Raw genomic sequence first — 27,890 nt, forward strand, 5'->3', positions numbered from 1 at the left:
ATTAGTAGGGATGTGGCAACTTGAGCATCGACTGTTCCTGATCTGATTGTAGCATCTTTAGCATCACCATCTTGGCATGTGCGCCTCCAAAGGAGGTTTCTCCATCATGTTATCGATGCCACTGCCCATATTCCTCAACTTGATCCAGAAGAACACACGACAAGTGAGTTCATTCTACTTTAACCAAACACCTTTGCACAGCACCAGTTCATAGACTGAGGCAAGGTGGGCAGATAAGTGAAACCCTGATTGCTTTCCTTTCTGCATATTTCTCTGCAGAAAATGGAAGAATAAACCACAAAGGAGATGTATTAAGAAAAATTATTTCCCACATTTATCTTAGTTTCCTCAAAATAAAAATCAGCTTCATTTTCTGCTTACTTTTAATTGAGAGACTCTTTTCATTAATACACTTCATTGCCAGATTAGTCAGAAGAAAGTTGTACCAATATTTTTTTTTATAGAAAATCCTCTCATTTGTGCAATAGAGTGATACGGGTTTGTGTATAGATATAGATTAGATGTGTTTTAGGACTCATACATATGGATTCACACGCTTGTAGGGATTAGAAATTTAAGTATAATTTAAGGGGGAAATTGCATGGGAAGTCTTAAATCATGTGCATGGAATGCAATCAAGTTATAAACCTTTCAATGAGTTCAATTACGGCCTAAGTCATTTTTCAAAAAATGTAATAAAGTCCTTTCGATGAATAGTACCTAAAATTGCCCCCATGTTACTCAGAATATTTATGTGGCATCCTTAAATTGCACTTTTTAACATAATCTTAGTAGTTAATGGCATTTTTTGGATAATGATTGAGGACTTAATCAAACCAAATGGAAAGTTCGAGATTCGGTTGTACCTTTTGGAAAAGACTTATGACTCGATTGAACCGATCGAAAGGTTTATAACTCAATCGCAATCCGTACATATGATTGAGGATTTCCAGTGCAATTTTTCCTGACTCGAGAGCGAACGAAGCCGCCGCGGCATGTTCTTTTAGAGGGAACAGAGGAAAATTCAACAAGGGGTGGTGTGATCATGATTGGTTAAGGTCCAACAGTTGGGTGAACAATGAAAGCCGTTGGCCGATCCCATTGTAATTTTCCTTACACAGATCGGTGCCTAGGATTTCTTTTTTGACTCTCATGCAAGGAAAAAGTATACAACATGGAATCCCCAATTCCTGAAGCATTAGACACACACGCCCAATTCTTTGACCAGAAAAACAAAGCTTCAATCTTGTCCAACCCCAAAAAAGGAGAACAATTGGAAAATCCCACATCACTTTTTTTTTCTCTCCATTTAAATTTTTTTTCCTTTACTAGTAGGTTATCTAGCTTTATCATTGAAATGGGTCTCGATAAGCTCCTAATCGCTTCCATTTCTAACTAAATTTCGACGGTTCTCGAGTTTATGTTTCCCCAGGAAATTTTCTTCTGAAAATGCTTTTTTCCAACTTTCTAATTTCGGCAATTTATGAGGACGACTGACGTTATTACGATTCGTGTGCTGTACCAGCATGTGCAACTCGAAACGCGATCCTCTCGTTGGAGCGAAAGTAAGCAATTTTTTTTCTACAAATGCAATCGAGTGCGTATTTTGATGCATGCAGCTACTTCTAAATCATCAGTCAGAGATGTGAGGCAACCGAAATTTCCCACCAAATCTTTTTTTTTTATCAAAGTGATCATGGTAGGGTCCTTAGGGACCCCCTTTTTCAGGACAAAGTTATCTTTAAATGGCAAAAAAAAGGATAAGGTTCTGTATTTCGATCAATTCAACATCGCAAAAATTAAAAATAAAAATAAAAATGAAATAGGTAAGGGATTGTGCGATTTTTTCTTAACATGGATTTGACACGCGTAATTTATCTAAGCAAATTAAGTATTGGGATCTTTCGCCGTACATTGATTCACCGGTGTCTATTTAGTCCTCTTCAAGCTGTTCATTTCAAAGTAACTAGTGATCACGCGTCGCGTGTTCATTTCACCGATACTACATTATAATCACGAGAGCAAGACAGTGCATAACATTAACAAGACATAACATCCCGTGCCCGCTTTCCCTAAATTAAATAAAATTACCGGTACAGAAGTGTCTTTTCGACTTTAGATATCGTATCGAGCCATCTCATGTCAGTACATTATGATCACCACAGAATCTAAGGGAACCTCTATTTAAGATTTGGGGGGGTGATTAAAGAATTCAGCATGGAGAATCGAAGCTTTTTCAGCAAATAATTTCGTGAATCTTTTCGTGGGTGCTCTAGACGCGGCATTGGAGGTGCCAAAAAGAAAGCGTTATTGTGTTTTTTTAAAGTGTTGATCGCTTAAAGATCAAACCTTTTTCGGCGAACCTCTTGTTTCTTCTTGCTGCATGTGAGGTCGTGATGTCTGCCGGGGCCCGCGCGTCACTTCGGCAACAACAACAACAACAATAACATCGTAGGGGGAGGATAAGGTGAGGTGCAGGATCGAGCGTTGACTATTTGGGCGTCCGAAAAATTGGAAAGAATTGAAGGTTCAAAGATCAAAACCCGAAGGCAGATTGGGCCTCGAAATTCGATTCTAGGTAAAAGAAGAGGACTTGTTTGGTAGTTTTAATACCGTTGAGCCCAAATCCATGTTCCGTCCTAACCCGACTTGATGCATTTGTTCAAAGCACAACTCTCGACGACCCAAGACCTAGTCCCGTCAAATGGGTGGGTCGAATCAGGTCGGTTTGGGACAAGTCGAAAATGGTCCGATCCATTTACTCAATTTCATATATGATAATTCTTATGACCATACTCGATCCAATCCGAATCCATATCCGACCCGTATTATTTTCCTCTCTCTATTTCTATTTTCTTATTCATCTTCTTCTGACCTACTTTGTAGTGAGGCGAGCTTACATCGAGCTCCTTGTAGTTAGGCTTGCTCATCTCACAACTCATTGAGTCTACCAAAGCCAATCTCATAGCGAGTGAGTCAATGCCGGCGTCTTCCCCCACCGCCTTACCCGCGCTTGACATTGCCGCCATAGCCTCAACCTCGAAGAATTGCAAGTCGCTTCGCTCTATCTCGCTAGATCCTGTCACCTCGTGATGGTTTTCGAGCAATGCAAGAGGTTGCAAACTAGCCAACGACTAGAGAGAGAGATAGATGGAGATTGGATCACTTGGTGAGAAGCAAAGAAATGTTGGAAATAGAAAGCGAAGAACACTGTCGAGAGAGAGAGCGCTACGGAGGTAGAGAGAGAAGCTCTTTAACTTATGCTGATGAACGATGTGCTCTCTCTCTCTATGAAGAAGAAGATGATGATGAGGATTGATTATGATTTTGTGCTATATAAGACGGATCTAGGGCTTGCTTGAGCTCGATCGACCAAGCTCAGGCTCAACAACGACAGGACGAGCTGCAGCCGAGCAAGAGGAGACCAGAGGCAAAGGCATCAACCGAGAGATAGGCGTTGGTGATGGAGATTGTAGCTAGGGCCTCGCGGAAAGTAGAAATCTACTCTTTTTTAACTCTTTTTTTTCAATGTGTAAGCTTGGGGATTTAATAACTTAACTTGGAGCCCTAAACCCATTTATGACTCAACCTAGACTCAGAAGCTTACAAATTGAAAAAAAAAAGTTTAAAAAAAAAAGTGAACCCATGTTTCAATTGGGCTCTATTGTAATAAACACATATCAAACCCATATTAAAGCTTCAACTAACCCATTTTCTACCCAATTCATTAAATGTGAATTAGATTATGGTTCATCGACCCACTCTGCCACCCCTAGCAAGACCTAACGCGGGTCTAGCCACCGCTCAACTTTACTCACTGTTCGGGTAGGATAAGAAGATGTCGATTGAGCCATCATGATTGGACTTGAATAAGACCGTTTAAGTCGAATACTGAGCTGTGCTCGATCTAACTCACTTGTGATCATATTTTAGAGAAGGATAGAGTTGACAAGAAAAATTACACTTATTTTGAAGTTCGAATAGACACATACTATGCCGAATTTCTTCTCCTTCCTCTAAGACCTTCCCACGACAAATGTCAAATTAGCTATAAGAATAGATTGTGAAGAATGCATTTACACAAGAATATCACGGGCCTCTTTTTATCAAATGTTGACCGGTACGTATTTGAAGCCCATCTGGCAATCATCAAGGCCCATGTCTTCAATTGACAGCCGAACAGCTAGCAGCATAATTGATGAAAATTTTATCAGCCAAACAACTAGCAGCATTCTGACCAAAAAAAAAAACAAACTAGCAGTATAATTGATGAAAATTTTAAAACCATTTTAACACTAAAATATGAAAATTTAAAAATGAGCTTAAATTTCAAATATTGTTGTAATAAAATAAAAACCATCTCAAAAGCCAAAAAAAGTTAAAAGAGAATAGCTAAGAATCAAAATCACCCTGTAAAGCAGTCTCTCAGAATTATTATAGCTGCGTTTGGTTCGGCATTTGGGGAAATGAAAAACTTTAGATTAAAGGGGTTTTTTTTAAATAAAACTAATTTTTGGTAAAGTGTAATTGAAAAGTGCCTTAAAAATCAATATTGTTTTAAATTTTATTTGGAGAAAACTAGACTTGTCAATGACTTTAAGTATGTATTTCGAATAAGTAAGCGAAAGAAAATCTACTTGTGATCGCAGAACGCTGGTGGGCCAAATTCGGCGCCGGTGGCCATTGCTTGAAGCCGCACGACATCAGGCGATCCCCAATAAGAGATGCCGGTGTCGAATCTAACTCGCCGGCGTCAAATTTGGTTCATTGGCGGTCATATATGACCACGCCGCCACCAAGAGTTGGTGAGGGTAAAATTGGAATTTCGAATGTTTAGCGAGGACAAAGTTGAAAAAGAAATACATTAGTATTCCGAAAATGCTCATAGCCCAAAGCTGGGGTTGATCTTGCATTGCGAAAAGTGCCTTTAGAGGACTTTGTAAATGCAACCTATCTCCTAAAGCTCTCTAAAAAAATTTGCCAAGCACCTTAAAATTTGTCTGAAAATCTTTAGAACCTCAAAACCCATTTTTAAAGCCGAACCAAACACACCTACAACATTATAAAAACGGCTTTTGAAGGGCACTTTTCACTGGATATCAAATTAAAACATATGTTTTCAACACCACTTTTTTTTTTTTTTTGGGTGGAGAGACCTTTGAGAACAACTACTTAGCATGAAACATAATGCTCTCGTGGGGGGACACATATGGGGGCCCACAACTCGTGAAGAAAAGGGAATCGGAGACGTCAATTTTACACGATTATACCATCAACATGTTACTTTTGTTTTTCCAAAAAGTCATGAGCATTTCTCCCGGTTGAAGCGAAAGATCATATGCTTTTGGCACGTAAAGTACAGATTTTGTGCATGACCCACAACCTTAATCCACCTTCTTTAACGATAATCATCATCATTAAGACAACTCGTTATACTTTTCTTAAGTATATTCGCATGCTAACCATGAAATAAGCATTGTTAATGCATGCACAATCATGTTTTTGAAATTCAATTTAGCCAATGGTGAGATTTCGTGTACACGAGAAAAACGAAAAGAAAAAGAATAAATAGACTCTTAATAAATTGACCCTTTAAGATTAAATTGCATGTACTTTACATTTATAACCTCTTTCGAAGCCGATTTTGTTGAAAATAAACTAACAAAATTAGAAAAGGGTTTCGGACTTTGGTCGTCCTTTTGCTTCTTAACGAGTCCAAATTTGAAGTACTTATCAAGATTCCATTTCCGATTGATAAGTAAAACTGTGGATTGCATTTATGCATGATCGCTCGCGATCGCGATGGTCGGACGCCAAATTTGAATAAAACGTCGTCAATTTCATATGTACAAGTTAATGTATAAGATTGATTTTCTCCCGTCAGACGTAGACATGGCATGCTTTTTCCTTCAAACCGAGAGCGACGAGCCAAATGGAGAAGGTAATTGGATGAAGGAGACACGACATGCTTTTCCTTGAATCTTAATTCAAGTCAAATGAAACATTAATTATGGTAATTGTGGTGAAATAGAGTGGGGGGAATTGGAGGAGGGCATGCCTGCCTAGCAAAGACAAAAAAAAAAACGAAGAAAATAAAAGTTAGCTCCAGGAAATTGGAGAGTGATTGGTCGCGTCACACTTTATAATTCTTTTGACTTCCGATGCAACGAGGATTACATTTTTTTTGTATCCATAAAGCGGTTGATGAGAACTCTGGATATAAAGTGGTCGCTCTTTAATGTCATCCAAGACTTTTGGTTGGTAATAATTCATGTTATAATACGCGATACATGATCAAACTTTTTATTCCGAACGGGAATCATGGGAGCGTCCAAACCTTTTTCCATACGATGATGGATCGGGCGGTCCTGGACGACATATGACCCGCATTTATAACGGGTCTAATTAGTCGATGAACTGCGATTAACTGCCTTGAAATCTTTTCTTTATCAGTAGAAGCTACCATCTATCTTCTTCTTCTTTTTAAGGGTTAATACCATGAAAAACCCTAAAATAGTACACATGTGATAAATTTACCCAAAACTAATTTTTTGGCCACCAAAAACCCTAAGTTGGTACACCTGTGACAGATTTACCCTCCATTAGTTTCCATTAAATTTTACTGTCAAATTACTGAGTTGGATGACACGCGACAATTGACGGTTGTACCGATTTGGGATTTTACCCTCCATTTATCATAGGTATACCGATTTGTGATTTTTCGTGATATCAATCTAAATTAATAGATACTAATGGAGGGTAAATTTATCATGAATGTAATAGTTTGGGATTGGGGTATATTTGTCAGAGGTGTATTAGTTTAGGATTTTTGGTGGTCAAAAAATTAATTTAAGGTAAATTTATCATAAGTGTACCGGTTTGTGATTTTTTTGTGGCATTAAATTTTTTTTTATTGACTTTGGTTTTCATGTTACTAAGTTGTGTGGTTTGATTGTTGTGAAGATGCTGGGGATGGTTGACTGGTTGTTAGGGCTTTATTGGTCTTGGTGGCGGCATCCCCATTTTCGGTTTTTGACGGTTTGGCAGAGTTAATGTTGTCCGGGAGACAAGCCCATGTTAGAACTCAGGACTGCTTTACTGCTTTTGAGGAAGAATAATGGACAAAATCGAAAGATTTTGTTAACTAGTGCTTTAAAATTTAGGGGTGAGCGATTTCGGGTTCCACCTAGAACCTAAAACTTACTTTCGGGTACAGATTCCTCATTTTTTGGAACCGAACCTGGAACCTACCCGTTGAAATCTGAAACCTAGAACCTACCCTATCACAGGTTCTAGGGTAGATTCCAGGATCTAACAGGTTTTTTTTTTTTTTTCATTTTTAGTTAAACGAAACGAAAATGAACGTAACAATAATGAACAAGCTTGCTATTCACCAAAGAGAATACAAAAGACTAGTTTTCCTAGCATTACGGCTTAAACAAATACAATCCCCTATCAAAGGTTCCAGGGTCGGTTCTAAGGTCTACTCAGGTTCCACCTGTATTATTAATTGAACAATTACAGTAAAATCATCACATTTAATGATTAACATTTGCTACTATGATCCACTTATCACAACTTTTTTTAGACACACGAAAAATATTAAACATTAACAAGTCATTAAATGAAAGTTCAAAGTAGTGATTCCAGATTATACACCCATCATCTAACGTCATGAAACACTGTAGGATCACGTGAAGACATAGATCAAGAAAAAACACAAAAAACTTATTTAGGTTTCAGGTTCCAAGTTCTAGGTTCCGCCTATCTAGAATTTGAAACCTACTTGTCGAAACAGGTTTCCCAATTTTTGGAACTTAGAACCTGAAACTTATCCTGCATACTTTGAAATCTAGAACCTATAAGTTCCTACCGGTCAGGTTTTCAAGTTTCAAGTTCTACCCTGAAATCATGCTAAAAATATCCATTAGCTAGTTAATTAAGAATATTTAGAGAATTTTAATGAATTGTCTCCTTTCCCGTCACGGGCAATAAGTTTTTTGAAAATTGAATTACTTTCGATGTGAAGACACCCGTGAACGCGACCGAAAGAGAGATGTGGAGTAGAGGAACGAAGAAAAAATCTCTGAAATTATTGCAGCGGTAGAGCCCCCATGGTCATCTGGGTCATCCACGCCCCATACATTCGGTTTGCTCGTTTTTTCCTGTAGATCAAATATTTTATAAACTTAGGATCGGCTCGTTTCAAAGAAATGAATAATTTGAAGAATATTTTTTTAAAAATAAATGTTTGTATCGTTTATTAAAATGAATTAACGAAAAATATTTTTCTTGTCAACGAAAATGTTTAGATATAAACTATTGTCAATAACGAAGACATGCTTCATTAATTAATTATTTCAATTTATAAACGAAATTATTTTTAAAAAAACATTTTTCAAATAATTTATTTTTCGCGAAACAAACGGAGCTTTAATCGAAACTCATCAGAATCACGTGAGAGTGAGCTCGGTGCAGTTGGAGCGTCAAATCAGACCAAAGCAAAGGCATACGGCTCGAAGAAAACTGAAAATTAAATCAAGCTGTATAATAGTTAAGAACAAAATTGAATCGAATCGTTTTTTCTTCTTTCATTTTCTCTAATTTCGAGAGGTTAAACTCACAAAACTAGATTAGGAGCATCAGACATTCACCTTGTTGCCAAAACGTTGAGCCTCAATGCACTTTCAATTATAGAGTAGAGGGGGGACCAATGCAACCACTCTAATCATGGAAACTTCTTTTGTTTTTCTTTTTCGTTCTTTTCCCTCTATTCAATATTTTTAAGGCTCTAACACGAATTTTCTTTCTTTTCTTTTCCAATGTTTCTACAATGTCAATACTTGCAATGACAATAGAGCACCATGGTTGGTGGTAGTGTACAAAACCAAAATGATTAGTAAAGACAAAAGGATTGAGGTAGCTGATGATTTTGCTGGTGGAGCATCGCTCCCGAAAATCATTCCAAAGTAGTCGCCATCCCCTCCGTTGGACCCGCTTCCTCCACCGCCGCCGGGGGTGGTGGTCGTGCTGGTCCCGCCCCCAGAAAACCCCGGGTAAGATATGCCGGCGCTGTTGTCCCTGTGACGGAAAGGGGGATAAGAAAAGGAAAATCAGGGACCCTTCTGAATGAATCATAATCCAAGGACAAAGTCATGACATCAGGTTAAGGAATTAAACAAAGGGTTATGGACATGATGGAGAAAAGGAGCAACAACAAAAGATTTTATTGCAGAGTCCAAGATCCTAGTGGTTGGAATAACGTTCAATCTTAGCTGAACTGGAAATTTGGCTGCATTATCTTCCTAAAAAATGCTCAGTCCCAGAGGGAAGCTTCCCTCACTGCTCTGCTCATCTCAAACTCAAATGCAGTCAAGTTGATGCTGGTCTGATACAGACAATGCAGAAAGAGAAGTGTATTTGATTGAACCTATCACTCAAAGCGCTTGCTTTTAAATGAGAAGACGCGCATTCACTAAATTAAAGGCCAATTGCAGTAAGGCACAGCTCTATTATACTACTGGGCCATCCTAGGTTCTATCAGTCTGTGTCAGCCAGCTTTTCTCTCTCTGCCTAATCAAGCGGGTTATTGACTTTTCTCACATCATTCAACACAGAAAAAACGATGCCATTCATAAGTCTCCTCTGTCAAATGTCATTTATCTGCAACCTAAAACAGAAGACTCCAGCCACTTATTCCAAGTTCTAGGAGCAGAGAAACTGGTAATGATAAATTTTGCTCTCGATTTGATGGAATCCCCATTCTGTTTCAAAATTGACACAAACCCACGATGGTTTCTTGGTTCTGAAAGCATTACCCAAGAGAATTCATTCAAGCTTCTCTATGAACTGGACTTTGGAAAAAATTATGACTTCGTTCAGAGAAGCCACTGATCTCCCCATAGATCTCGAGCTAGCATCAACATGGCCAAAAGGAAATCTAGTAATGTGCATTCTTTGGAAGATTTAGATCTGAGGTTCTCACGCCCAACCACGGTTCACCAGGTAACATCACAGCCATGAAATATGACTAACCCCAGCCTATGCTGACCCGGGTCCAGGCAAAGCATTCGCCCGAACATCCCAGGGTTTCAAAACAAGATCGGGCTGATGGGAGTTGGGACGAGGTACCATCTCTCTCCCTTCCTCTCCTGTTCAGGTGTGTTCAGACACAAATCCTGAGAGCATCGTTGGGGGGACATAACGGTAATAACATTGAACATACAAACGTGAAAAGCAGCTGACAGTAGAATAGGACAGACAGGGAACAAGCCACAAGGTCACTTTGGCGGAAAGCCTATTCTCTTTTCAAATTTTTATTTTATTTAGATGCTAACACCGACGCAGCTAGCTGTCTCCGTCTAGTTCATATCAGATCCCCCCACAGGTGGGTGGGGCCCACAGCACCTCCTAGTCCGACCTAATGAAAAATGCAATTGTCATAGGCAAGGTCCCACGAGTATTGGCTGGACAGCACATGCAGGGAATATGAACTGCGTACACACTCTCACTCACTCGCCTCTAACCCCAATACACACACAGACCCATTCGACCTTTTCTGGACTTTCCTGGGTGGCCATGTGACATTTTCTTTGACTATAGTGACGCAGCCTACAATTAGACCAGAAAAAGAAAACGAAAGGAAGAAAAAATCGCCTCCTTTATTAAGCCCTCTCGAACTTAGAGAGGCCTTTTTATCCTCCATGCTCAAAGTCACAAGCTTTTGACATGGAGACACTGGCTTTCCAGCTCAGATCCTCATGTCAGAAAAAGCAAAAAACCATCTCATTTTACACACACTATTGCTAGGCAGAATGGCCACATGGGTTGGGTTCACTTTACAATTACAAGCCTGGATGCCCATATTGCAAAAGCTATTCATCAGCTTGTGTGAGCCTTCTCATTAGACAAGGGAGTCTACTCCAACAGGTCAAGCCCTAGAAATTTAACTCGTCAAAACTTAGGAGAAAATGGCGTGCAAGTTACCCTGTCTAAACAACCCCGGGACAAAGATTATGCATTTTTACACCCTTTCACCTATTTTGTCTCAAAGCAATTGTCATTCGAACCAGTGACTTGAATTGGTAGAACAAAGTCTAGGACGTTTAATTGCAAAACAATGCGATGATGAAAGCATGCATTATATGGACTCGAATAGGTTCCGACTAGCATGTCCAGGGATTGGTCAAGAATCGCTAAATGGCCTACAGAGATAAAAGGGTAAAAAGTAGTGGGCAAAAAGAGGATTCACTTCTCCATTTGCATAAAACACAGAAGAAATCACTGCAAAGGAATGCAGATTATTGGATATCTGGAAAAGGCACTTAAGGAAAAGGACAACTGAACTGCAAGGCTGTTCAGTTGGCCCTCTCGAAAGATTCTCTAAGCCCCGCATGATCACGTGCAAAGATAGAATGACAAAAGATAGAACAAAGCTCACCATAATATCTGTAATAATATGGGAAAAGTATCAAAAAAGTCATAAACTTTTTGCATTTATTCCAATTAAGTCATAAACTTTTTTTTGTGTCAATTGAGTTATAAACCTTTTGTCTTTGTGTTAATTCAGTCCTTCCGGCTAATTTTGGCCGGATTTTGTTGAAGTGGAAGCCGGCCAGTCACCGGCGCTGACGTGGACAACTTTTAATAATATTTTAATATTTTTTTTGAATTTTTACTTATTTTTTTTATTGTTTTCTTTTCTTTTTCTTTTTTTTTTCTCCTCCAGCCAGTCGCCGGACCGACGATTGACCAGAGGCCTGCGAGGAGGTCGACCTCGCCGACCACAGGCGAGGCTCTCCCTCGCCGGCCACTGGTGAGGCTCGCCCTCGCCAGCGACGGCGGCTGGTCGAGGCCTGACCTCGCCCTCGCTGGCCTCTGGCCAGTCGCCGGGTGGGGGAGGGAAAAAAAAAAGAAAAAGAAAAGAAAGCAATAAAAAAAAGTAATAATTCAAAAAAATATTAAAATATTATTAAAAATTATCTACATTAGCATCAGCCGACCGGTTTTCACGTCACCAAAATCCAACTAAAATTAGCCTGAAGGACTGAATCGGCACAAAAACAAAAAGATTAGGACTCAATTGGCATTAAAAAAAAGTTTATGACTCGATTGACAACAATGCAAAAGGTTTAGGACTTTTTTGACACTTTTCCCGTAATAATACCGTATGCAGTCGAAAGTTTTTATCTTTTTATATCAGTAACTTTCATGATGATCTGGTGATTAGCTCCAAATGAAATTCCAGCGAAAACAACTTGCTTCTTCTTGTTTATTAAAAGGTTATGGATCAACAACAGCAACTGGGAAAGAGAAAAGCTGACAAACAATGGCGGAGACGACTTATACCCCCTTCATAGCGACAGCTAGTGACAGGTTCTGTGGTTGCCAATGTCTTTATTAGGAACGATTGCAAGGTGTTCAAACCGGATCTATATTCGGTCCATTGTAGTTTCGACACAAAAAATAAATAAATAGAATATCTTTGCCCCGAGAATTATTGACCCAATGAATTCAGAAACTGTTCCAATTTGTAGGTGCAGCGCACAAATCAGTCATTCAAAGTGAAGGGTGCCTAAGCAAAAGCCTATCTCGGATGAAAATTGCATTTGTGAAAAGCTGTATTCAAGTATAAATGGGACATGCCAAATCTACTTGACAGTTGAGATAGATACTTGAAAAGCAGAAGCACCAGTACTACCTCAGCGTGGAACTTATTTTCCTACCAACTAACCATGAACTCCACAGAAATCCTGATCATGAACCAATAAAGTATGATACCATCAAAAGTTACCATAATTTAGAGCTTAGCCATGACAAACCAATGGAAAGCTTTGTAACTTGGCGCGACTTTGTATAGATGTGTAATATAATCTTTTGAACTCGATATCAAATTATCATATCTCCATTCTCGCCCCCGAACTAGTGTATTGCAAAGTGGCCCTCCAATCTAAATCTCCAGTCCGACACGAGCTTAGCAGAGTGAATGAATCCACTTTTGAAACAAACAATGCGGGGAAAAGAGCATGCGAGGAAGAGAGAGAGAGAGAGAGAGTGGGCGTGTACCTAGGATCGCCGAAGACGCCGGCGTTCATGGTCAACTGGTTGATGAGGCCAGCAGACTTGGGCTCGATGCTGGAGGCCTTGGAGTACTGAGCGCTGAGGCCGACCCCGGACGGGACGAAGAAGGCGCCGTTCACCATGATGTCCCCCTCCGTTCGCCAGTTCCAGTCCGACCAATGGTTCTCCTCCGTGTCCACGCGCTTCGTCACCTGCGACGGGATGGCGTCATTGGGGCCTATCATGTCACATCTTTCATCTCGTAACAAAGAGCATCCCACAGCGTGTACGATTCGGAAATAATTGGCTCGAGTTTAGTACCAAAAGAAAAAACTCGCTGGCCGTATGGCTGTCAAGCACCGACGAGACCGCTGTCAATCTATCAAATGGGACGGACCAACTACCTACCAACGTCGAATACCAGGCTGGGACTAGCCCACAGACAGCGGCGTCTACACCCCACGCGCCGCCACAGCAAGCGGGGGAAACAGCCCTCGTCGCACGCAGACAAAGGACATCCATCCGTCCGCGTCAAAGCGCAGTAAAACAGAAGTCAAAAAAGCTCGATGACCCAAGCACCCTCACCTCCTAAAAAGCAGATTTTTATTAATGAATCCGAGAATGCCTCGAAGAACTCACTAACTTTCGTTCATTTTTCAACGCTGCAAGTCTGCCATGTTTCGTGTGATGCAAAGACTGTTCCAAAAATTTGATTTTTTTTAAATTTGTTAATCGTACTTAATGAATGCCTAAAAACGCTCCTGACGAGACGCGTGAAACCACCCCTCGGTACACGCAACGCTCCCTCACCTCCTTGGCGTCGGGGTTGGCCGGCGCCGTGTAGCGGTTGCCCTGGCTGTTGATGGTGGGGTTGCCGCTGCCGCCGATGGCGTACATCTCCCACGCCGTGAAGTCGTTGTTGACCACGTGGATGTAGCCCCGCCGGCACCGCGGCATCCGCTGCACCAGTGCCTGCCCGAAGTGGTTGAACGCGATGGTCACCTGCATCCCCGAGTCCGGGAGGTACTTGTCGTCATGACCCAGCAGCATCACCTCGTCGTGGTGCGAGAAGTAGCTGTTCGATATCGTGATCGCCGTCGACGCCATGATCGCGTCTATCAGCCCGTCGGCGCAGTACGACAGCGAGCAGTGGTCCACCCAGATGTGCGACGCCCCGAACATCGATATCCCGTCCCCATCGGATCGCCCGCGGAACCCGACGTGGGTCGGCGACGACCGGATGTTGGTATTGCCGGAGGGCTTGCAGTGGTGGATGTGGACGTTGTGGATGATGATGTTGGAGACGTATTGGACGGTGAGGCAGCCGTTGCCGGTGATTTGGATGTTGTGTCCCCGGCCGTCGATGGTCTTGAAATCGTTGATGATGAGCTCGTGCTTGAGCCGGATCATCATGTCGGCGGAGAAGATGATCCACAGGGGCTCCTCCTGGATGACCCCGTACCGGAGCGTCCCCGGTGTCGGGTTCACCACGTCCAAGTCCGAGGAGTCGGTCACCACGTAGATGCGCCCGTCGCGACCCCCCAGCGCAGACTGCCCAAACCCGATGCCACAGTCTGCCAGGCGCTGCCGGTTCGAGGCCCAGTTCGGGTCACACCGCCAGCAGTCGTCGATGGGGTTGCCGGTGCCACACGACGAGGAGGACGAGGACAGGAGTCTTCTTGAGAGGGAGGCATTCAGTCTCCTGCAAAGATTAAATTGCAAGGAAGGTTTTTGCTTTGTTCGAAAAACGCGGAAGGAATAGCTAAAGAAAGTGCGCAGGTGGGTTCTGTTTTTATTGTTTTTGGTGCTAGATGAGGAGCTGAAAAGAGGGCCGCGAGGCAAGAAATGAGGGCGGTTACCCACTATTTCCTATAAAATGTGGGAGAATGGAGAAGGCGTAGATGAGTTCTTTGCCCCTGTTTTTTCCCTTTAGCAAATGGCTGGGACTTGAGAGTGTATTGTGGAAATGCACTGCTCGGTGAGCTCAGAGGATGAGCTGAATGTGGCCCAAAAGAGAAAATGGAATGTGAGCAGATGGATGATTTGCTTGTCATGGTAAAAAAAAGGACAGAAACTCTCGAGGAAGAAAAATCTGGGGAGAAATCTTCTTGAGAAAAATAAAGGGGAAAATATCTCAGATTTGAGATTTGGGGAGAAAACAGAGCAATGTGGGTCAAAAAACAGAGTGGGTCTCTTGGCTTGTCCTTAGCCAGAAAGTTTCCAGGCCTTAGAAGACATTGCATAATGCGGGACGAATGCAGATGAGGGATTAGAGATTAGATAGACATACCTGTGCACATCTTGGACAACAGCTTCAGGGTCCGGGTGTTGGTGAGGGAGGGTGAGGTTCAGAGCAGCCGAGAGTGAGAGAGAGGCCAACAAGATGCACGCGGAGAGAATACAGGTGGTCGGGAACAACATCCTCATCCACTCAAAGGGACAACAAGCACTAATGAGGCAAGTAATGGGGAGGCGCTATTTCTCCTGGAGCCTAGCTGTTTGCTTCTCCAGAACCAGAACTAAAAAGGCTCCACAAAACCGCCCCAAGAAAAAAATTTAACAAATAAAAAGAAAGGTCCTTTGCTTTTGATGCTTGATGATATGTCTTCCTCTTCAAAACTTGGGAATCGGAGGCTGGGAGCTTGTGCAGGGGAGGTGGGTTTTATAACAAAACACACTGTCAACACCAGACAATATACCCTAACCGGAACACGACCCGACCCGATATGTCGGGTATTTTCGGGTCGGGTCTACTTCATGCTCGGGTATTATTAGCTAAGCAAACGGGTATCACATTGGTTTCGGTACGGTTTGTGTTTATGAACACGAACCGAACCGAGTCCAACAAAAAAAAAAAACCAAAAACCGAACCGAAACACATATATTGTTATTATACCGTCAACTCCATCCGATTTTGTTATTTTTCCTACGAAATGTACTTTCCGGATCGGGTTGGCATTTTCACAGGTCGGTGCCCCGCTCTCTCCCCGGGAGCGCCTGCTCGAGACTCCCCCGGAGAGAAGTCGCAGCGCCACTGCACAGTTCGCACCACCGCTGATTTTCCTTAGGTTATTAGCATTGATCTTCTTACCTAGTAGCTATAGGTCAGGCAGGATTAGTTTTTTTGCTTATGTTTTTGAGTTTAATTTTATCGGCTTGTCGGCAGATTCTTTTTCACTTCAAGCCATTGTCATTGGCGATGTTCTTAGTAATGTGCAATTTTCTATTATATTGAGAAGGAGCAACGTATTTTCATGGTCATTTTAGGGTGTTTTACTAGTCCGTGCGCATTGCTGCCATCCTCATTTGTGAGGAGGGAAGAAAGTGTAAGCATTTCCCTGAGAATGTCAGAAACATCACCAACAAACCCCAAAAAAAAGCAAACCTGAAAACCCGATCCGGACTGACCCGACCCGAGTTTTCAGTTTCGGGTCATATGTGTTTCGGATCGGGTCAGGTCAGACAGAGCGGGCATCCTTATGATTTCGGGTCGGGTTTCGACCCGACCCATTGGCACCCCTAGATGGGGACACCATGGGATCTGGAATGAGGAGGGTAGAGTCACCCCCCCTCTCTCTACACCCTAATCCTCTGTTTCTTGCAAGACCCTCTCAGTCACTCACATTCCTACCTTGGTTGTTAATCATTCTACACAAATAGTTGACAAACCAAATTGCTAGAGAGAGAAAGACAAAAGAGAGAGAGGGAGGGAGAGCATATCCAAAAGGATGAGCAAGTCATCTCCTTTTATCTGCATGAGGGATTGAGATTCTTTGCTGGGGATGGTGGGTAAAAGATGTCGCTGCTGATGGTTCTTCCCCAACAAGTGTGGGACAAAAACCCTTTTTCACCTTTTTTTTGAATTGGGCTTCCTTTGTTTCTTTCTTTCTATCTTTTTTGTGTGTGAGTGAACGTTTTTTATGATCACTGGGTCAGATTCTTCGCAGTTTTCATTGATTCAGTTAAAAAACACTGCGGAGGCAGGAGATGAGGCTCTTCACAATGGCTGCTGTGGATCTGTGAAAGGAGTTCCCTTTCGTTCTCTCTTTTGCCTGCGCAACGAGGAGCAAAAAGCACAGCGCAAAAGCCTTTTGTCATCAATTCTCAATGTCCTGCGATTGCCTTCTGCAAAAGCTTCGTAGCGGCATGATTGAGCGGATCTATATATAATCTTCTTTTGATAGTCCTAAACACGGACCAAGAGCTCTAACAATCTGAAGGTGCTCTGAACAACTCACAAAAGTTTAATGAACCCGGTTAAGTCCAAACTTTTGATCTGTACGGGCAATACCCATTCGGATGGGTGTTACGAACAGATAATCCCGAGCTGAAAATCCTCCACCATCCCATCCCATTGCGCCGATGCAAAGGAGCTTCAATTACCTTTATTTTATCAAAACATTTTCCTTCCAATTGGTAAAAATAGGTTAGATGATACAATTCGGCGATTTTGATGATACGGGTGGACAACTGCGCGGTGCTCCAAGAGCATCCACAAAATCCACAGATGCTGTTGGACTGGGGCAATTCGGGTCCTCGGGTCAAACAGATGGGCGTCGGCCTTACATCCATTTGGATCTGACCCAATGAGCCACCTTACCTTATCAATATTACACATAACCAGAAAACATGAGTCAATCTTTCTCAAGGTCTCTTATGAAAGCTTGACTTTACCTAATTGACTAATGAAGTTAAATAAGTTGAAAATCCTTTCTGCTAAGAAGATTACAATTGAAATTATCTCAACTGTTTAACTTAACTACCAAAGGGATTCGAATTTCGCAAGTTATCCACACTACTTTTTAAAAATAAATAAATTTACCGATGAGGATTTAGCAACGTTTTGTCATCCTAAATCTGATTCATAATGGACACTGGCAAATCCAGGAGGTCACTCACTCTTTTGAAGATTCTTAAACTCACAGTTTATGAAAATCATTGGATGAGCTGAAACTTTAGAACATGATCTTCATTGAACTCTCACTATGAACAAGATTAAACTAAGATAGAGATCGAAGAATACTCATCCGGGGCGACGCGATTTCGACATGTACAGCTCGAAAAACTAAAAAGGAAAAGATACAAATGTCGAAGAAGATTGGCTCGTCACCTTCGCTTGATCCGTCTCACTTTCTATCTTTTACATCCTCAGGATCATCAATGTTGGCATTGCTCAACGCAATTCGCTTCTCATTCTCGGCCATTTGATCTCTGTACCTCTTGTAGATATCCCCTTGGTAGTACTTCCTAGTCCTCATGACCAAAACCAGCAAGACAAGCGCGCCGAACGCGTTCACGCCCGCCAAAATGCTGAACGACAACCGGTAGCACCGCTTCCCAATGCAAGTCAGCTCCTTCAGAGCCGATCGGGTCAGCCCTCTGGCCGCGAGCTGCCTCGTAGCCTCCTGGTCGTACAGCCTCCCCACGACTAGCACGTTGAGGATGTAAGATCCGAGGGGGCTCGCCAGCTGCCCACAGTTGAACAGCGTCGAGTAGTACTTGAGCCCAAAGAGCTCGGAGATGATGATGAAGAGGAGCGTGAGCTGTGCGCCGTAGGAGAACCCGATGAGGAGGGAGGCGATGTAGACCGACCCGGGGGCGGGGAACGCGACGAGGAGGTCCCCGACTCCCGACATGACGAGCGAGAGCATCGTGATGACGGGGCGGGGCACCTTCCACTTCTCGTATATGATCTCCGAGATGAACCCAGCGAAGACCCGGCCAAAGTAGTTCCACACGCTCACGAGGGACACGAACGTGCCGATCGTGTGCTGCGGGTAGCCCAGGGACTCGCCAATCTGGCCAAGATTGTCGACCGCGGTCAGGCTGCATCCTAGGCCGCAAAACGTTGCCACAAAGAGTGTGATCATGTCCAAGCTCAAAAGGGCCTGCATGATTGTGTAGTCCGCACCCCTCTGGGGTGGCTTGAACACATCAGCACAGCACGAAGTGTTATTTGTATTGCTGCTCTCTATTTGGTCATTTGGATTGGCAACCTCTTGCTCTTCCTGCTTTGGCTGATCAGTCGCATGAATTTCCAAATCATGAGCAGCACTAGAGCCATCATCATCATCAGCAACAGGTTGTTGTGCCTTCCTCTGCTTCCACGCGGCCCACTCCTCCCTCACCGCGATCCCAAGGGGGAGGAAAGTCAAGACGCAGACGGCGACCGCGCTCGCCACGTAGGCCCAATGGGAGAAGCTGACCTGCTTCTGAGCGATGGTCAGGGCCATGATGACCAGCGCGAGCAGGACCGTGATGGCCAAGTACTCGTAGAACACCTTGAGCTCGTTGGGGTGCGTCGAGAGCTTCATTGTCCGGATGGTGTACACGAAGACGATCGAGATCACCGCCGGCAACCACCCGATCAGGAGGATGAGGGACTTGGAGTCGTCCCCGTAGATGGCGAAGTAGAGCTGGGTCATCATCGCGCCGCTCAGCCCCACGAAGCCCTTCACGAGACGAGAAAGCATTTCGCGTATTTTTGTTACGTTGCTGATGTGAATATTGACGAGAAATTATTAGTCATATACGAAATACCTTCATCAGGCCAAGCATGATGCCTCGGTTCTCGGGGAAGTTCTTGACACAGGTGACGAGGGAGCCCGTGTTGGCGAAGTTCTGGGAGTTGGCGCCGACGCAGATGTAGACGCACATCTGCCAGACCGTCGGCCGGGGGATGCGACGGGTGACGGCAAGCCAGATGAGGAAGTAGCCGGCGAAGTTCATGGTGGAGCCGATGAGGAGGACGAGCCACGTAGGGGCGACCTCGGCGATGAGGCCAGAGAGGACGCCGACGTTGGCGCCGAGGTCCTTGCAGGAGCTGAGGAGGTTGAGGGTCGACTGGTCGTAGCCGAGGGTGGACTTGATGTCCTTGGAGTAGACGCCGAAGAGGTAGGTGGCCCCGGCGCCCGCCATTATCAGGAACGACGCGAACATCATGAACCACCGCCCTCGGAGGACCTGGAGGACGAAGCGGCCTCCGCCGCAGCAGCCTCCGCCGCCGGTGGCCGTCGCCATGGGAAGATTCGTGGTCTCTGGGCAGCTGAAGCTTCTGTCTGCTCTGGAAGAACGTATCTAGAGCTGGCTAAAGGAGGATTTCAATGTGGACTTGGATGAGATTTATCGTTAAAATAGTGATGAGATGATGAGTTTGAGTTTGTTTAGAGCTTCTGAAGATTGAAACAGAGAAGATTTAGCCAAGCGGATAAGGTCAAAAATAGATTTGATCTTCGTAACTGCTCGTTTGCAGCGTCGTGCATGTTGAGTCGAGTTTAACGTAACACTTCGTAACTATAGAGATGGTTCGTTCCATCGGGTCCAATAGAAAAAAGAAAACCCGCACCGTATCCGTTTTGGTTGGAGCGGGTGAAGCCCGCAATTCATGAGTTCTATTGGGAAAATGACACAAATACTTAGTCCCTGAACTTTAATTCAATGAGTAATGTGATCCCCGAAATTTTAATTTATTCGATGTGGTCCCTAAACTTTAGCCTAATGTGCAATGCGATCCACGAAATTTTAATTTGTCCAATAAAGTCCCTAAAATTTTTGTACATATTCAAATTAGTCCCTAGATTATATAAAAATGTTTAGTATTGTCTTTGCTCTTGAATTAATGGAAGGATTACATCGAACATTTTCATATAATTCAGAAACTACATCGAACAATTGTCAAAAGTCTAAGGGACCATATTAAACAAATTAAAAATCTAGAGACCACATTGAACATTGGGCTAAAGTTCAGGGATCGCATTGCACATTACGCCAGAGTTCATAGACCATTTGTGTCATTATGCCAGTTCTTATTGGTTCAGACGGGCCCGAAATTTTTGACCCGTGATGGGTCGGGTGGATCCAGTTGGGTCGGCCCATGCCCATCAATGGTCAAAAGCCGTGGGTCGTGGAGGGATTGCGTACGCAGAGTCCATGAATGGGAGTCTCTTTTGTCTGGGCCATTTTGCCTTCTTGGGCTCGAGAGAACTCTCCTTGAGTAAACATGCGACCATGCCGACAAGTTTTCTTAAAGATTCTAATCAAAATTAGGTAATTAATCATACGAGAAATATTTTTTTTTGTGAAGGGATTAGGGGAATCTCCTTGTCCTTGAAATCACAAGACAGTTTTGTCATTGGATTTAATTCAACTTGACAAGCCAAAACAAAACAACATTTGGTTTGCTCACATTTTTTTTTAGTCGAAAGAAAATTGTATTTATTACTTAAAAAAATACATGAGAAGTGCCTAGATTTCATGGCAAAACAAATCGAAACAGAGCAAAGTTCAGAATACTGCAAACCAAAGCCTAATCCAGAAAACAAGGAAGATCAACAAAGTAGCAGCAGGGTTAAGCACACACTTGTTCCACAAGAACAAATCTGTTAAATAAAATAATCAGAGGTCAATCACTAGATCTCGTATCTTCGTTAATGATGAGCACACATCAGAAATTCCTTCTTTAATAACTACGACGGTGTGCGTCTAGGTTCGGCTTCCTCTACCATCATCGTATAGAGACAACCGAAACAGGTTGAACAATCACAAATCCAACATTTGGAAGAGCAAATCTTTGTGATTCAACGAAATGCCAGTGCTTTTGCTATCACTATTGAATTTGGAGGCAAATGACCTCTACACAGACAGAACTAAGAGGAATCGAATCCCCAAAAGCATATTTATTAAACTCCAAGATCAAATCTAAATCAGGATAGGATAGCTATCAGATTTAGAATTATATCAGGAGAGTTCAAACTTTTAAATTTAGAACTAGACCGGGAGAAGAGAACTCCCAGATCTAAATCGGGAGAGAAGAAAATAATAATAATAATAATAAAATACAAATAAAATCAATAAGAGAGGGAGGAGAGGGCGAGACTACCTCAAACCCTCCCATGACAGAAGGTTGAAGAAGACCATGTGTTGTTTTTTTATTTTATTGTTTTTGGGTCGTGGACCATGGTGTTGTTAAGTAGTGCTTTTAAGGACATTGGGTAATGTTATTTGATAAGAGGGTACCTCGTTATTCTAATCCTCCATACCGCAACTTGTCTTTATTTAATCGCTTAATATGCATGTTTGAAGAATTTTGTTAACGAGTAAACATGAGAAGCTTGTTAAGTTTTACGTGAGGAGGAATTTTACGGTTTCAAAGCATTATCACGAGCACAATCGATGCATTTGGAAGCGTGAAAAATTCCTTAATCGGCTGCTTAACAAGTGTTCATAAGGAACTTGATAAAACAATACATCTTAACTATACTCATTTATAGAAACCTAATTCGTGAACTGGGTGTCCTGAAATCATCTTTTCTTATCGCAAGCAATACCTAAATGTGCGGTCACGGAGATACACCAATGGTCTTGGGTACAACTTGTCAATTGGCAATAAATTGCAATCGAATCACATCGTTTTTGTCCATTCATTTGACTAGTTATATAAGGCTAACGAATTAAAAATTTGGCTCGTTGATTTGTGCTTCAAATGTTCGATAGGTTAGTCAAATTGCACGACCTCAAACTAGTATGGCTCCTTCCCAAGCCGGCATGTGTGCGTGGATGGATGAACCGGTCGCAACCACAATCGGTAATATCGCAACGGCGAAAGGTTCAAGCGGATCGATTGCCTATACAGTCGATGGCTAAATAACAATAAAATTTCATGTTATGTTTGAGTAAAATAATCCCTCCTTGACCCCGAAAACCCATTTCGCCATTAAAAATTTCTTCTCATTACTCAAAAGATTCATCAGATCTGGTGCTCTTCCAAAATAATAACAATAAAGAAAGGAGTTGTTTAGGCATGTTCTACGGACATATGTGAAGGCGACGACCATTACGCCCGATATTTCAAAGGTCCACTTCAAGCCCGATATTTCAAAAACATCGGGGCCGACATATTCAAACTTAGGAAGTAGGAAAAATAGCCGTTCCCGAATCGAGTATCTTTAGTGTAATCGGGTCAAGGAGGGATTATTTTACTCAAACATTAGATGCAACCAAGGAAACAGACAAGGGACAAGTAGGATCCCCCCATCAAGACTTGCAGATGAGAAAGTTCAATCTTCAATGTCAGATCAAGACCGTAACCAGTAAAAAAACTACTGTATCCAGAATCCAGATCGACATGACCTTTCCCTACTTGTTCTTAAATTAATCTTCTTCTTCTACCGAGAGAGAATCGAGCCCTTTGAATTTCCCTTACACGACCACAGAGGGAAACTGTGTCATCTTGTACAAAAAGAAAAATTTTATTGTACAGATCGAGTGCGTGCACTGTGTGTTCCATCCGAACCGTTTTATTTTAACCCTTCGTGTTAAGCAAGAGCGTCGATTCCTACTCTTAATCTTCCTAGGATGCCATACGAGATAAATGGCCGGTTTCCGAAAATTGAGCGGTCGGGATAACGGGTCGGTCGTGTATATACTCGCAAACACACTTCTTAATAACATGCAAGGTAAACGAACATACGTGATCAGGTGGATTATACATTTCTTCGCAACGTCTTTGTTTTCCGTCATTCATCGTAATCTATCATTCTCCATTTCTGTATGTGTACATCTCTGATCAATCTTTCTGCTAATAACATTAAAACCCTCAAAAGGTGCAATTTATTGTGATGTCTCTGATTTTCTCTGCCCACCTTTTTCCTCCGTTGTCGCTATTGTCGTCGTCATCCCGTTATTCATAGCCATTTCCGTCTCGGCCGCCTTTGCCTCCTCCCTGAACTTCTTGTAAATATCACTCCTGTAAAACTTCCTCGTCCTCACGACCAAAATGAACGACACGAACGCGCCGAACAACGTTGCAAACGTTATTATGAGAAACGCCAACTGATAACACTTGACCCCGTTGCAGTTCAAGTCCTCGCCGGACTTCCGGACAAGCCCTAGTGCGGCCATCTGTTTCCTGGCTTCTTTGTCGTACAAATGACCGGCCACTCTAACGTTGAGCAGGTACCCTCCGATGGGGCTCGCCACAGAGCCGAAGTTGTATAGAGTCGAATAGTACTTGAGCCCGAAGATTTCGGATATGATCGCGAAGAGCAGTGGCCACTGCGCACCGAAGCAGAAACCAATGATGATGGATGCGAAGTAGAGGCCGTTCGGGACATTGAATGCAATCAGGAGGTGGCCAGCACATGAGATGACGAGGATGATCGTGAGCATTAGCGTGCGTGGGAATTTGTACCGTTTCAGGAGGATCTCAGAGCCGAAGCCAGCGACGACGCGTCCAAGGTAGTTCCATATGCTGACGAGGGACACGAACGTGCTCGTGCTCCGAGTCGGATAGCCAAGTGAGGACCCGATCTGGCCCAGGTTGTCAATGGCCGTCAACGTCCCCCCGACGCCACAGATGGTGGCCAAGAAGAGGATCAACATATCTATGCTAAAGAGAGCTTGGAGTATGGTGTAGTCTTCACCTCTGTCCGGTGGCCTGAACGCCGTTCTCCAGCAAGATGGTTGCTTTTCCAGCTGCTCTCCGTCGTTTAAGACGGCAGTAGGGGGTGCTGTCTCCGGGGGAGGTGGTGGTGGAGGGAGGAACGTTTCCAGGTTCGGCTTCTCGGTGTTGATCTCGATTGGGGACGGGTCGTTTAGGGCTTCTCTCTTCTGTTCCCATAGTTTGTATTCCTCGATGGCGACGATGGCGAGTGGCAGGAAGAGCAAGAAGAGGACACCAGCAGCGGAGAGACCATACTCGGGGCGTGTGAAGCCATTGAAGTGCTTCTCGATGATGATCATGATCATGAGGAAAGTGGCCAGGCCAAGGGAGATGTAGAGGAAATTGTAGAAGACCTTGAGCTCGTTGGCCTGGCGAATCACCTTCATGATCCGGATGGTGCGGAGGAAGACACATGATATGGCGGCTGGCAGCCATCCGATGAAGAGGATCAAGGCCTTGGTGTTCTTGTAGTAGACCGCGTAGAATAGCTGCGTGATGATGGCTCCGCTCAGGCCAACATAGCTGCCCGAAAAAGTTCACAGAAAATGAATGATTATTCGAAATTCCTTAACGTATCAAGCCAAGCTCTTGTATCTATTTTTGAATCAGGAGGTTCAAGAGATCAGGAAACTTATTTTCATGACAAGGGTATGAGTTTATACTCGTCTCTCGTTTTTGGGTAAGGAAAGAATGCACAGTGCATGACCATATCTACCATATGGTTGAGTATACGCATAAAGTTAGAAGATGCATGCAATTGAAGCGAGAAAATTTACAAAGAACATAGTAATAAAGAGCAAAACTTGGCAGCGCATAAACAGCAACAACGCGTCGAGTGAACTGGTATTACAGCTTGTAACTTAATTGATTCTCTTGCAAGATCATGAACCGGCCTTCTCTTTTGACCAGCAGCTCGGAAGGAAATGTTGTTCACGTATCATTATCACACACAAAAACCAGTTTTTAAAATTGTCTTGGATTCCTTTTTTTGGACCAAATCGTCTTGGATTCACTCGTCCAATTATTGAGCTAATTGTGAATGAATGAAACAAACGTGAACCACCAAATCGATACGTAAAACAACAATGGATTTGCCCAAACCTACCCCTTCAGTATCCCCAGCACGGCACCCCGGCTCTCCGGGAAGTTCTTGACGCAGGTGACGAGCGCGCCGGTGTTGGCGAACGCCTGCGAGTTGGCGCCGATGCATATGTAGAGGCACATCTGCCACACCTGGGGCTTCGCGATCCGCTTGGTCACGGCGAGCCACATCATGAAGTATCCAAAGAAGTTGAGTACGGCCCCCATGGAAAGCACCACCCATGGCGGCGTCACCTCGTTGATGAGCCCCGAGAGTACCCCGACGTTCGCCCCGAGGTCCTTGAAGAAGCTCAGCAGGTTAAGGGTGCTCTGGTCGTAGCCAAGCGACTCCTTGATCTCCCCCGAGTAGAGCCCGAACATGTAGGTCGCCCCAGCGGCGGCCATGATCAGGAAGCACGCGAACACCATGAACCACCGTCCCATGATGATCTGCATCGCCAGGTACCTCACGTCCGAGAGGCCCGCAAGGCCTCCGCGCCCTCCAGGGGATCCGGCGACAACCATTGTGTGGTGTTTCTCGGTTATCTCTTATCTCCCTCTTCCTCTCTCTTTCTTGGGGGTGAGAGTGAGGATTAGAAAGACGTTCCAAGGACGTTCTTGTTAAATTACAAGGGCGTAGTATTGTGGGGACTTAAGGTTACATATTTATATAGAATCATATCTGATAAAGTGTGACGAAATGGTTGCGCCTGCAATCTTGGGGATATAGAGAGAGAGAGAGAGAAGGAGTGGGGCGGGACTACGTTTGCACAAGGACTTTAGAGTTGACTTGTGGTGTTACAAAGGGAGAAGCTTAAATGCGTAGAGATTTTGAATAGAAAAAGCAAATGTAAAGATTAGTCCAAAAGGGCTGTATAAACAAGTAAATTGGACGATGTCTCTTGATCTTATCCACTTGAATTTCATTACGGTTCCGATCTGATTCATTTTTAGTAATATTACTCCGGCACAGAGCATTCACACGTAGTTGAAAAAGAAAATAAATATATGGGATAAATTGATTTACTATCTATATGTTTATGTAACATATATGTCGCCCCATCATGTGTATGGATGAATAATTAATATCATGTGTGGACATCGTGACTTTAATTCCCAAGCGCTATTTTTGCCGATTTTTAGGTTTTTTCTGTCTCGAAGTTAGCAAAATTAGCAAGATTCATTTCCCGACGACTATGTTATAACATTCGCAAATTGCAAAAGTTTGGCATCACGGCACGTGTTATGTCACCTATGTCATCCTCGTAGAATAGTGGTGTTCACATCAACTTTTGATTGGAAAAACTATGTAAAAGGGGGGGTGTCGATGGAGTACTTTGGAAAAAAATGGCCTCAAGATTTTGTCTGTTTTCTAACTTTTTCATTGGGTCAGACGAACGAATTGGTGGATTCCGGAAAGGGGAAAGCTCCCCAAGTCTAAACGAAAGAACCATGTAATGGGGTTATGGAAACCCTTTACAAATTGAGTAGAATTAGACGTCTAAAAGCGATTAGTTTTAATTGGAAAGCTACGTTATGAGGACAAAAGCTGCCCTTATCACCGATTAAGACGGATTCCCAGCATTTCCTTTGCTCCTTGTTTTGTGCCCGAGTCCGAAAGGAAAGAACAAATACAAGCACGTCAAAGGTAAGAAAATTAACCGAAAATCGACAATATTGATTAGGATTTCCTCTTTAGAAGAGAGAGAGAATGGGGATGTTTAGGTCGCACCGAACTGAGACGTTCATATTTGGCTCGATTCGAATTTTTGTGAGATAATTCAATATATGTTCATATGACGTGTCTGTCGTCGTTCAAGCCGTGGATTAAGATCTCTGCTCCTAATCTATTAGGTTATACTTACGCGAAACCGAATCGACCCACTCCAATTGCTGCGTCGCCCCTTACATAAGGATAACGATCATAATGAGTACGAACTGAAAAATTGAAATCAATGGAGGGAAGTTGAATCTAGGGAAGCAACCTAGCTAATTCTAGCAGCTGCATTTCAACACTGGTGGTCCAAGTTGAAGTGGGGGTGTGACCACTTGGGATGTCTTTGGGCTCAGCTCTTATGTCCATTGGTGCTTTAATGCTTTTGTTATCTTTTGACCCCACGAACTGGTATTGCTTTGGCGGCATCTTCGATGCCAGAACGAGACTGTCCTTAATGACCACATGCGAAACCTAGAGAAGATGTAGAAAAGGAGACGAACCCATGTTTAGCTTCGTTAGAAGAAGATGATAAAATTGTTGGGTATTTTTCATCTTGGCATCTTGCTTGCTCCAATTGATTGACAAGTAAAAGCT

The 27,890-nt window shown here is 43.2% G+C and overlaps 3 protein-coding genes across 4 annotated transcripts; all 3 read right to left on the minus strand.

Moving 5' to 3' along the window:
• Positions 1-8,780: 8,780 nt before the first annotated feature.
• On the minus strand, positions 8,781-15,631 carry LOC115672981 (probable pectate lyase 13). Of its 2 annotated transcripts, XR_008815857.1 has the most exons (5): positions 15,350-15,631; positions 13,870-14,761; positions 13,066-13,271; positions 9,216-9,388; positions 8,945-9,081 (listed from the first exon to the last, which is right to left on the minus strand). XR_008815857.1 is itself a non-coding variant. In XM_030594991.2 (4 exons), the coding sequence occupies exons 1-4, from the start codon at positions 15,484-15,486 to the stop codon at positions 8,829-8,831; spliced, it is 1,488 nt and encodes a 495-aa protein (XP_030450851.1). In that variant the 5' UTR covers positions 15,487-15,631; the 3' UTR covers positions 8,781-8,828. The 2 variants fall into 2 exon arrangements, 1 of the variants encoding a protein (XP_030450851.1); XM_030594991.2 differs by lacking the exon at positions 9,216-9,388 and having other exon boundaries at positions 8,781-9,081.
• A 2,554-nt stretch (positions 15,632-18,185) lies between these two features.
• On the minus strand, positions 18,186-20,354 carry LOC115673142 (protein NUCLEAR FUSION DEFECTIVE 4-like). Its single transcript, XM_030595227.2, has 2 exons — positions 19,600-20,354; positions 18,186-19,511 (listed from the first exon to the last, which is right to left on the minus strand). The coding sequence occupies exons 1-2, from the start codon at positions 20,077-20,079 to the stop codon at positions 18,186-18,188; spliced, it is 1,806 nt and encodes a 601-aa protein (XP_030451087.1). The 5' UTR covers positions 20,080-20,354.
• A 3,126-nt stretch (positions 20,355-23,480) lies between these two features.
• LOC115673231 (protein NUCLEAR FUSION DEFECTIVE 4-like) lies at positions 23,481-26,338 on the minus strand. Its single transcript, XM_030595338.2, has 2 exons — positions 25,605-26,338; positions 23,481-25,021 (listed from the first exon to the last, which is right to left on the minus strand). Exons 1-2 carry the CDS (start codon positions 26,102-26,104, stop codon positions 23,668-23,670), a joined length of 1,854 nt encoding a protein of 617 aa, XP_030451198.1. The 5' UTR covers positions 26,105-26,338; the 3' UTR covers positions 23,481-23,667.
• Positions 26,339-27,890: the final 1,552 nt, after the last annotated feature.

Source organism: Syzygium oleosum, unplaced genomic scaffold, assembly GCF_021117445.2.
Source record: "Syzygium oleosum isolate NSW1041296 unplaced genomic scaffold, Sole_v2.1 Sole_v2.02, whole genome shotgun sequence".
Lineage (NCBI taxonomy): Eukaryota > Viridiplantae > Streptophyta > Magnoliopsida > Myrtales > Myrtaceae > Syzygium > Syzygium oleosum.